The sequence below is a fragment of the Sinohyriopsis cumingii genome, chromosome 11 (genome assembly GCF_028554795.1).
Source record: "Sinohyriopsis cumingii isolate HCF-2022 chromosome 11, ASM2855479v2, whole genome shotgun sequence".
NCBI lineage: Eukaryota > Metazoa > Mollusca > Bivalvia > Unionida > Unionidae > Sinohyriopsis > Sinohyriopsis cumingii.
The window spans coordinates 35,857,584-35,870,030 of record NC_142971.1 but is presented as its reverse complement, the minus strand read 5'-3'; the positions used below and the strand labels follow the sequence as shown (position 1 = coordinate 35,870,030).

Below are 12,447 nucleotides of genomic sequence, written 5' to 3'. Positions count from 1 at the left end.
TATATATATATATATATATATATATATATATATAGTGATACTAAATTCAGTCCGTGTCTCATGATAATTCTTCTATTCTAACTTCAATTAAAATCTTAAAACACATTTAGTAGCGCATACAATTTACTAATGGGCAAGAGAGAATGGTTCGAATTATAAGATTTTACTTGTATTAACAGTATTATAATATTATATTGTATAAAAAAAGAAATGATTATTATAAAATTATTTGATATCAGTATGTGTGTGTGTGTCTCTCTCTCTCTCTCTCTAAGTGCGTTTATTTGTGTGGTAAATTTTGGATTATAAATACTCCCTTTGCCTTTTGTTTGGAGACTATACAGGGACTTCGCGTATCTTCCGTGCTTTCAATACAACGATCCACGAACACACAAAGCTATGTTAGCCACTTTCGCTCGATACAAGAATATAAAAATCGGAACGATATGCACCAATGTGCTTGTATAGCTATAACGTATTGATGTCGTTAGTGGATGTAGCTTTGTCTTCCATGGGCCGATTTTCAATTTCTTCATCATCTTTCCCAAATTCATCTTCGTCTTCCTCGCCCTCTTCCATACTGTCAGAGAACATACTGGTGATATTATCTATCTTTGCGTTTGCATTATTCATGCTCGGCGCGATGCCATTTCGGTCACTGTCACAATTTGTAATGGAGAACTGAGCCGGAACGTAAGGTCTGGGAAAGCTTCTACTAGCCGTCTGCAATGACGGTGTCGCCGCCTGGCGGATGTTTTTGTGTGGTTGAAATATTACTATGTAAACTTTGGGTCCAAACAGGCATACCAGTGCAACGGAGGCACTTATGCTAACACACATACATAGTGATGTAGTTTCAATCTGAAAATATAAAGAAGCAATATAAATGAATTACCGAACTTTTAGGAGAGTAAATGTAGCCACTTTTACATAGAAACCATCTGTTTATGCTACCCACTGCATTGACACATCGCTATTGTATCTTTATCACTAAACGAGTTTACTGACTTCCCAACTAAGAATTGAACCGTCTTTGTCCGTACACCGTTTGCTTTCAATTTTACCACACCGAAGCCTAAAGCTGCATAATGTATGGTTAGCTTTAATATTTATATTTTGGGAGTGTTCTATTGTCTAAGTTCCTTTGCAAAATAGCTACAAGTCAAGTTTTAGATATATTAAGAGAATGTAGTTAATGTTCTGTCTAGAAATGTCCTCCTTCACAAACTGGCGGCTGTCCCCTGATAACATTTTGTCATTTTCAATGTGTCCAAAGATCAACCTTAATCTGACCCAAATGGATTTAACGGATAGATAACGGATGATAAATGATCGTTAACTTTTAAAGTCTTACTTTTCCAAAGTTAATCTGTGAATGTAAGTCACATTTATCTAGCAGGGAATTATTCTAAAAATATAGCCAGACACACTGACATAGGAAGCTCGTATGACCAGTTTGTCAATGGTTTCAATGAGACCTACGCTAAATAGGATCGTTTGGGTCTTAATGAAAAAGATTATTTTCATCGTATTAAAGAGGATTCAATAATTCTAGACGTTCCATCTAATTTATCCATAATGGATATCATCTTCGCTTGCAAAACAACAAACTCCTGCAGTACTAGTGGAAAATGATTTAGTTAATAAAAAAAACTCTTCAGAAATGCTACATGTAACAAATCCATGCAATTAAACTCTATCCAAAAGAGATTTAGACATTTTAAAATTTTAATTTTCAATGCAATGCCTCAATATTGATTAGAATAAAATAAATTTAAAAGCGGTTGCGCTCTCGACATTTATATTATCATTTACAACATCTACACGCTACGAACGCACTTGTATTCCTGCTACAATCATAAATATACTAATCATAAATACAAAACCTAACATACTGATATGATATATTAAATTATAGCTTTGCTGGAGAAACTTACTGTAGAAAATTCAAATAAAGGCTGGTATGATGAGAATCCCAAGTGCTAATTATCGAATCCTAAATTCAAAACAAAGTACAATAAACGTGCATTCCAATCGGATGCATTCGTGATCTTTATTTAAATAATTGAGTTAAGAAAATCATAAATAAATCATGGAAATGATAGACATCTTTGCAATTGTGGGATCGAAGTCCTAAAAGGAAAATTGTAAGATTGTTGAAGATTTAGTATTTTGTATGGATTCACAAAATTGATGTTGGTTTGTACATGAGCCGTAATATTCATTTATAAATCAGGTTCAACGGCACACTACGTAGATCCAGATCTGTTGTTGCACAATGCGTATATATAGGCATATGTAGTTTTTCTGGAGTAATCAGTAGAAAAACAGCAGTGACCCTGATCTAAAGGGGCGTTATGCGTTGACAGATCAAGGTCTATGTTGTTTACGGTTGGACATAGTATGCATGCATATATGTGTGTGTGTGTATGTGTGTGTGTGTGTGTGTGCGTGTGTTTCACTTGGGCTGCAGTGATCGATAATATGAATTTTTGTTTGCAAATATTTCATCGAACCCATGTAATTTCAAGATGTAATTTCAAGATGCTATTCATGAAATTAAGACAGTTTATTTTAAGCGCCTGTGTAAATTAACCATGACGATGATTTAATGCTTGCGTGTTTTGACTGAATATATCCATTTTCAATGTGCTTCCAAAACGTACTGGCTATATTTAGCAAGGAAATTACTTACCTTAAAATCGTGGTTTGCGCCGAAGTATATTGGAATAAAAGCCAGCCACACAATACATGTACTGTACATCGTGAAGGCAATGTATTTAGCTTCATTGAAATTCTGAGGTATTTTCCTAGTCTTGAAACCAAAGACTGTACACAGTATAATGAGAAACATATTGTACATTAGTGACAACAAGATCGCTATTTGACTAGCTTTGCATTTCAATACTAAAAAGTCTTTATGCTGCTGTTCGTACATGGTCTCCGGCTTTTCAAAACATAGCCATGTTATTCCACCAACTATCTGCACAGACACTAAGGACATACATATAAATATCTGAGATTTCGGGCTTGTATATCCTGGTCTTTTAACCATTACTTTAATACCTGTGTTGAAAATACGATATATTCTGTTTGTCTTGGTCAACATAGCCGCATAGATCAAACACAGTGAAATTCCAAGAATAAATCTCTTGACAGTACAAAGTATAACGGAAGGTCTCGTGAGAAGTACAAATGAAGTGGTGTAGGCTAAAATTATTCCCGTCAGTAGGACGTAACACAGCTCCCTGCCTGACGCCATGATGATCGGTGTCGCATTGTGGCGTATGAATACATACAGGACAAAACAGGTGGACATAATTCCGGCAGTGGAAAATGACGCAGGCAACAATACCCATAGAGAATCCCAGTCAAGGTGGAAAACAGGCAAGGGAACACATCCCGTTACGTTGGCATTTGGCTTGTGACCCTCAGGACATTCTTTGCACGTAAATTCGTTAAACAAATACTCACTGTCGCCACACTTTATACAAAGCCAGCAACATGTGGCAGTCTCGTCCGTATTGTTCTTGGCGTATCCGAATTGACACGATTCGCTGCACACTGATCGAGGATGCACTAGACTTTGGTCTTTCCATCGAAGCTTGCTGCTATTTATGAACAACCTGCAATAGAAAATTGTGTCTTAAGGACTGTAAATATTTTAGTCGTGAGAATAAAGCAGCTAGTGAGTTACATCGCACAGTCTTATGGTAATTTTGAGCATTCAGAGGAAATAAGAGAGTTACGTCATTTTCGCCTTCAGCTCTTGTTTACCACAGGCAAAATGATGCATGGGTGCCTACATTGGTTTTGGTGTCCTTCAGAAAAACAAAGTACCCATGCATACATTTGTTTTGAAAACAACGACCTATATTGACCGCTCCGGTGGCCTAGTGGTTTGAGCGTCCACCTCGGACGTGGGTTCGAACCGCGGCCGAGTCATACAAAAGACTTACAAAAATGGTACTAACAGCTGCCTCGCTTGGCGCTCAGAATTAAGAGGTTAGTGTTCGGACTGATCGGACTGGTGTCAGGATAATTAGTCGGGGTGGGACATCATGCTACATGTCTGCGGCATGATATCCCTGTGCTAGACATCGCTATAAACTGCCACAGTGCAGACATCGTAGCAGTATGACTGCAAAATTGTTAAAGCTACGTTAAAAATCCTAAACACACACACACGAGCTATATTTTTCAGAATATTACACTATACACCAAGATTTTGCATGCTGTTGTATTCTAATCCTGGTGTATAAATAGGTTCATTGAATTAAACACATGGAGAGGCAAATTCAATAGACAATTTTAATTCGTGTATTGCATCTATTGGACCAAAACCAGTTCAAATCCCTGCTGACCGTGAATAGAATGCAAATGCACAAATTTGACCCAATTGCATAACAACATTTTACATCTCTTCAGTTGGGAGATAGGGTGTCAATTATACTATATCCTGCAGCGATTGTATCGTCTGTATTAATAATATAATACGAGGGGTGTTTGAAACGTTCTGAATCATTTGTTCATGTGGTGTAAGTGTAGTTTTCCAGTGTATGAACAAAGTACAAAAACGGGAACACTAATGAACTGTTACTAATTGGAGACTCAGCCTGCGAACACGTGGAGAACACTTGGATTAGATGCACTGATATACTGATCACAAATAAAAATACTTAGCTGTATAGCATGGTGAGATTCAAAATCTTTCAAATGCCCCAAATACATTATGGTAGCTTTCAAGAATTATCTAATATACGTATTTCATTGATCTGCTTCTGGCAGCAGACTGTACTCAGCAGTATCATATATATATATATATATATATATATATATATATATATATATATATATATATATATATATATATATATATATATATATATATATATATATATATCCAAGCGCTCTTGTTGAACTTACTTGTCAGTCCACTCCCCAACCTTGACGTAATCGAATTTGCTATCTGTGATTCTCTGAAACTGGAAAATGTCATACTTCCCAAGACCATCACCTTTTTCGTTGAAGCGAACCAAATCGCCACTGATTCCTGAAGATAAATGTTACTGTAATATGTTAAGAAGCTGTCGATAATGCATATATAATTCTGTATATGTGTTCCTTCTTGCAAGAGAACCGACCAGACGGCATTGCTACAGTTGCCAAAAATGAAAAGCTAAATGGTTCGAAGTCTTTTTACGGAGACATTAGAATTTACTTAAATGCATTGTTGCAGGTTGTAGTTCATTCGTTTGTGGGAAACCAGTGTATCCGACCAGATGGGTCACCTGGACATTTTATGCTGTTAACGTAGGACATTTTCGTTAAGTTTTTCATGAAACATTCATAGATTCGTTAAATATTTGATGCAATTGACCATGACTTTTCGGTAGTAAAAGCCAACAAAAATAGTTATACTAATACTCTGACTGAGCATTGTACTCAAATCGAAGAGGTCAATTGAAAAGTGGAATATGATAATAGAGATGTTTCCTTTCGGAAAATTGGTCTTTAGTTGACCACAACGGCTGGAGAGTCACACGTACGCTTGTATGCATATATGCTGGATAGTATTTTCCAAACATGATGTTAATTTTGGACATCTGATTACATGTGTAGTTGCATTATACGGCGTAAGATTTCACTAACAGACGATGCAGTGTAGTGATCCTTTGACTGATTCTTGATTACTTGATGTAAAAGACATACAAAATTTGAAAACGAATGTGATGATAGTACAAACTTTAGAAAGTTATAAACAATATTTACATTATATCCGATTTTACAACGCTTGGTTGCAAAATGCATACACTACTACCTAACAGGTTGAATAAGCGATTTCTGCTTTAAAACATGCAATGTAATATATACTGTAGTGTTAAATATAAAAAGTATTAACAAAATAATTTTCATATTTGGCAATCCTATATTTTCACATGCAACAATATATTCTATAAGATATGCCAAAAGAAGCTTGTTTGTGTGTGCCTAAGGAACTTGTATATCACGTAACAAAACTTGTATCTTGTGAGCTGGAACAAATAGACAGGAACTGCATCACATTTCAGACATAAAAATTGATTTTTGCAGACGAAATTTTTCTTTACTTCACTGACAACAATGACAAACCGGCTGTGATGCATTCGTGAATTTGGCTTTATTTTCAGACTGAGTCAAATGGTTTACAAAATGTTCCAAATGTAGATTATTGTGACAGAATAGGTTAACACAGTCCTACTTCTCTCTTAGGTCTTTACATGACCAGTTAATGAAAGGGGTCGAATTTACGAAATGATGGGTCGGGTATACAGGTGGCCAACGGAGGAATGTTGCAAAAATAAAAGGCCTTGAGGAAACAATCATACCAAGTAATTAAAATTTCTCAGATTATTCCTATATTAGGTTTGAATCACGGAGTTTGTCTATCATGATATTTAAGAAACAAAGAAAGTAATTTCTATAATAAAGGCCATTCGGAATACTGTCCATGTGTGTCGATGTATGTTTACGCATTTGTGTGCATATTTGCATTATGTTCTATCTTTGTGCATGTCTCTATAAGGAGAAAGAAAGGCATAATGACGATGACGAGTAGGAGGAGTCACATGTACAGTCATCCCCTCTGGTGCTTGACTCTTACAAAAAGATGAGAAATGTAACCTATTCGACGAAGTACATAAAGCAATATGCATCCTTGAATGACCATAACTTCATGCGGCTATTGCCAAAGTCAAGTTGGTCGGTGTATGTCCGAAACTCGGCGAATTATTGCCTTTCATGAGTATAAATTTGTTTGTACAATATCACCTGATAAATAATAAACGTATCTTGTTCTTGGTCTTTGTCTTCTTCTTCTTCTTTGTTTTCTTCTTCTCCTTCTTCTTCTTCTACTTCTTCTTCTTCTTCTTCTTCTTCTTCTTATTATTATTATAATTATTACGTATATAATGAGAAGATAAATATAATTATATGAAGAAAATAAGCTACATTTGCAGGAGCAATCACGACATTACGAGTACTTATCACATCGTTATTGTCAAATAGCTCTGTAATGCTAGCGAGACCTGGACAATGGTTTAGCTAATATGGTAAATATGCACATTGAAAACAAATACTGACATACCATTTTTCACTGGTATCTTACAGAACTCTTTTCCTTGGTAATAAGACGTAACCCTGAAGTACTTTATATACAACAGCTGATTTGTAAATTCAGATTGCAGGAAATTTTTACCATAAACGTACATAAATTTATACTAAGTCGGTTTTATGATTGTAAGAATTGAATAAATTTCTTTAACGAGCATTTTTAAGCCTGTCTCATGTCATGATTTTTGACGCAAATGTTATTGTCACTTGACGTGAGCCGTCTAATAGTGATTTAGGACACAGTAAATTGTATACATGCGGGAATCAGTCCTCTAATTAGAGATGTTTCATCTCTGACTGTATAACTCATTCGAAAATAACTTTTTCTGTTTGTTTTTGTAATGTTACAAAGAATACATAGTCATATGTGTGAGAATTTCAGCAGGAGCTTTCATACGTAATTAATGAATGATAATTATCCACCTTGAGTTTCTGTAACTGATTTGTTCCGTTGCAACAAATTACGACTTAGAAGTAATTATACTAAATTATGTGTATTTCGTTCTCCCTTTCGTTATACCCCTTCGCATTTATTACGAAAAATGCTTGTTGTCTTTTACGTGAGCTGTGCAGTTACTTATTGAAATCTAAATTTCGCAAATCAACATTGTCCCTTACATGTTGGTTCTAGGTAACGTTGAAAGGTTAGGATACGCTTTTAGAAATCTTTATTTATCCGCACGCGTTTCAAAAGAACAAAAAATATATTTTTGTCTCTTCACATGCATATTGAGTGTATTAAGATGAACAATTAAAATGTGTATCTTAGCGCATGCATTTAAATATACCTGACGCAAAAGCGTTGCATTACCCTCACGGAGAGAAAACTGCCATATATACACGCAGACAAGACTGATCCAACTGCAAACTGCATATACCCATATTGTCTGGCTCATGATGCTAGGATTGGCCAATAAGTATAGTCTGTTAGTGTCGGTCAGTAGAACAAGCAACATAGACCCTCATCTGCGATTGCATATTGTGAAATATTGGAAGATTCATATTAGCCATTCGAAATGCGACTTCCATAACTTGTCATGGCAGTTTTATTCCTATGCATTAAGCTTCGTACACCCAATGCTCGTTCAGTAATTCAACCACATCGTGAAATAAGACTGAACAGAAGCTAGAAATGACAGTAATCCTCCACTAGCTCCATAGCCTGGCCATATAAGTCATGTGTATTTCATTGACCTTGCAGACAGATCCTAGTTACTGGATAACTAATTTTAAATATCTCTGAAAGATTCACACAAAAAAATAATCTGCAACTGGCGTAAAATTGACACTGCATTTTTCGATAAAATGGTAATGCATGCACAATTAAGATTTAAATTCGTTTATAATAACAACTGAACATATTTTCATGGAATGTTGCAGAAGAGTGGTAAAAATCCAAGCTTATCTGCATTATTACCTGTGAAAGACACGTTTCGGATGTATTTTAGAACCTCTTCACCACTTAACTGCCCACGTGATAGGCAGCTCTTGAAGCTTCCAGTGCAGGTATCTTTTAGAAGATGGTGGATGGCGTGGGAGAGGGCATACACAGAATCTATGACAAACTGGACCAGTCCTTCCTGTTCATACGGTACACCATAGTCTGTCATCCTCTCGTTGCCTCAATAAAATGAAAGTAGATAAATGGAATGGATTTAAGATGTTCGTTCCACCATGAAGATGTACACTTGTAGTGAACATCATCTTTATAGCGTTTCTTTAGACAGGGAACAAGCATGTTATCAAAACCAATCATTAAGATTTTGTTTCTGTTTCAAGAACATTGCAAAGTGAATATCGTAAACCATGTAAGGTGATGAATGCCACATGTAAAATAGTTTAGAATAAATAAACCACTGATTCATTAAATTTGTCAAAAGGTTTTACTTGTTCGAAGAATCTCTTACAATTATATTATCTGGGTCTTCCAAACAGAATAAAATAACTACATTCAACACCAGTTATGCTTTCCAATTCGTGAAGCACAATACACACTTCTGTGGAGTGTATACTTTTTAGTGGATGGATAGTGTGGAAATTGAACAGACGATGATTTAGTATATATTTATGAATGACAAGAATTCAAAGTGTTCTCATGACTGAACTTTGATTTAAAACATCAGAGTCCTCTTTAGCGCCTTGATCCCCAACTGGGCCCCTATCTTGGTTGCCTTTTCATATACAAGGAGACTATCCAGGTAAGTGCATGTCTAACTATGTGTGTGTGTGTGTGTGTGTGTGTGTTTAATTCAAATGTCCTAGACGTAGCGCAGAATACATACATTTATTTAGATTTTAAAGAATGCCACATATGACTTGATTTAGTAAGAGATACAAATATTAAGCAGAGTATAATAATTTAGAGGTAATTGACCATTGCCATATAAAAACGGTTCAGGTTATTCCAATATATAATTTTGTACTCTCGTGTGCTCTCGTGTAGAGCCTAGAAACTACTCTTAAATTCAGTATAAACGTTCTGAGTGTACGCAGCCTAAATACAGTTTTTATTTAGATTTTAAACGATACACCGCATGAATTGATTTAATAGAACACGAATTAGTGTGGGTGGGGGGGTGGGTGGGTGGGGGGTGTATGTGGTTGTGTGTATTTTGGATTTTTAACTTAGCTTTAACAAGTTTCAGTCATATCGCTACGATGCCTGGAGTGTGAGAGTTTATAGTGATATCTAGTAGTGGGGCATCATGCTGCAGACACGTAGCGTGATGTCCCGCCCATTCACATTATCTTGACTCCAGTCATAACTCTAACTTCTTAATGTTGATTGCCAAACATTACACAAAGCAGAAAATACGCTTTTGACTATTGAGACTCATTTGCAAGATATAACGTATCCTCATGTTTAAACAAACACTACGGCCATTTAAGGTCAAAATAACTTTTTTTAATGTTCTGTAGTCTATTGTTAAGTGATACTAGACATAAATCTATTTAATTGTGACTTTTCCGCAAAATAGTTATATGTTGTCCTTAACCTTAGATATAAGAAACTACTACAGTTTGACTTTCTGAAATACTTCATGATTAAATTGTGTCTTAATTAATTGCATCAAAGAGTATTATTCTTCTAAATTTAGAAAGGCAATTAGAGCAATTAATCATACATAAACGTTACGTGTCAGAGATTAAGATTTTACTAGAAAAACCCGTGAATGGTTTCATGTTTGGGCAATATTTTAAGGGATGCAAGTAGTATAGTGGGGCACCCTAGCGTCAGTGGGACTCACCATTACAAACAGGGTATCGGCACTCTGGCATCAAGGGGAATTTAACATGGGGAAACTGAACATGGGAAATAAAGGACCGGCACTATAGCGTCAATGGGAATTAGCATTACAGAGAGGGTCCCGGCACTCTGGCGTCAAGGGGAATTTAACATGGGGAAATTTAGCATGGAGTGAATGGGGAATGGAACATATTGACAAGGATTGTGATACCCTGGCGTCAAGGGGAATTTAACATGGGACTTTATCGTGGGACTATCTAACGTCAAAGGAAAATTAACATGGGAATATATCGTGGATTGTAAACACTTATATAACATGAAGAAGAAAAAATGAGACAAGAAAGCAATTTTTTTTCGAGGCCTATGAGTGGCCCTGAAAAGGGTCTTTGGGTTTATATTAACATTATTCAGTTGACATGGAGGACATTGTGGTCTTCTCTTCCTTAAACTTTGTCTGACTTCTAGTCCGTAGATCATAACTATCTTTAAACAGCCTTGTCTCCGCACATAAATTCTTCTTTTCCAAACGCTTGTATCCGTCATCCTGACATTGGTGAACGATGCTCTAACATACATGGGTAAGTCCGTACGGAACAGCATTGAAGATACGAAAATAGAGGATTCTACGTCGGTCCACATGTTTGTGAGGAAAACAGTGAAGGAATGCAGCGAACTGCGGTTATTTATAGGGGAAGAGAAGTTCGAAACGGATTAGAGTTGGTTGACAATCCAAACACGCGTTACAAAATTCAGTCACCACACGGACTCATTCGTCCAATCCGAAGAGAGCAGTCTGTGACGTCACATACCCTATATAGAGGCGCTAACGTATGTACGCAGTCAGTCCATACGACACCGATTTCAATCATGACGGAAACTAAGAAGACAATGAATTGGGGTGCACCGTTCGTGGAGACGAGAAGCGATGAAATAGAAGCGACTACCCAAGTTAACACAGACCTACTTTCAGACGAGGCTACTTTTAATTGGGATTTTGTGGATTTTCTTACATCGCAAGAATTTGTTTCGGCACCAGTACTTTTGCCAGTACCTTCTCCTTTTGATCATTTCAAACAGAGACAGAAAGAAGAATTGGAGAAATTTATGCAGCAGCAAAAGAAGCAGAGAAAGCTTTTCTTCTTCAACAACAGCGAGAAGAAGAGGCAAGAAGGAAACGACAGGAAGAAGAAGCAGCGAAGAAACAAGATAGTGCAAGTCAAACGGTCACGGTACTTTTAAGCATTTTAGCAGAGTTAAGAAGTCTTAAACAAGTGTATCGGACTTCTTTATTACGACCGAAGAAAATAAGACCTTCCCGAGCTAGACAACTCAATCCTGTGACTACGCTTGTCGTACCGCCCTTAGTGATTTCTACCAAAACATCATCGACAGGAGGCAAACCAGAATTAGGCCTTGGCCGTGGAAAAGGATTAAGGCAGTTAAATTGATTTAAACAAACAAATACCCAAAGGCCCTTTTCAGGCATGTTAGCGTGTGTGGATGGTAGATTTTGGTTATGTTTTTGCTTCTCCGCGTTTGTGGATAGTATAGTTTGAGGTTTGATTTGACTAGTCTGCGTGTGTGGATAGTATATAATATGGTTAGTTTTTTGTCTCCTCACCTTTGTGTGGATAGTAGATAATATGAGAAGAAAAAGTAGGGGATGGTTTCCTTCACGTCCGTGCTTTAGAAATAAAATCTCAAAGCGTCCGTCGTTCACGCCATTCAACGGAATAAGCAAAGAAGATGAGCATACAGGTTTTAAATGAACTAAAGCACTGTTGGCATTGGATAGTGGATGGGAAGTACGTAGTGGAAAGGCTTGAGAAGGAATGGAAGTATCAAGTTACCAAGGATTTTGTGACAAGACAAGTGACTAGTCTTAAAGTAGCCATTCATCTTCTCCAGGGCATGATAGAAGAGGAAGTAAAAAATGTTAAGAAGATTGATTGACCCTCCTTATGTGAGAGTATGTAGCTTGATGGAAGCCCTTGATCATGTCACGAGAGTCAGGTGCTTCCTAGAAGATATCTTGGAATGGAGTGAAT

General features: G+C 36.6%; 1 protein-coding gene across 1 annotated transcript in view; it reads right to left on the bottom strand.

Moving 5' to 3' along the window:
- Positions 1–64: 64 nt before the first annotated feature.
- The window catches only part of LOC149787912 (metabotropic glutamate receptor 8-like), a 183,518-nt gene continuing 171,135 nt past the window's right edge, over positions 65–12,447 (bottom strand). Inside the window, exons 5-8 of the mRNA XM_089975683.1 lie at positions 8,570–8,773; positions 4,927–5,053; positions 2,696–3,626; positions 65–861 (exon numbers count right to left, since the gene is read on the bottom strand). Coding sequence (XP_089831809.1) covers positions 469–861; positions 2,696–3,626; positions 4,927–5,053; positions 8,570–8,773 — 1,655 coding nt within the window. The 3' untranslated portion in view covers positions 65–468. The remainder of the gene's footprint in view (positions 862–2,695; positions 3,627–4,926; positions 5,054–8,569; positions 8,774–12,447) is intronic.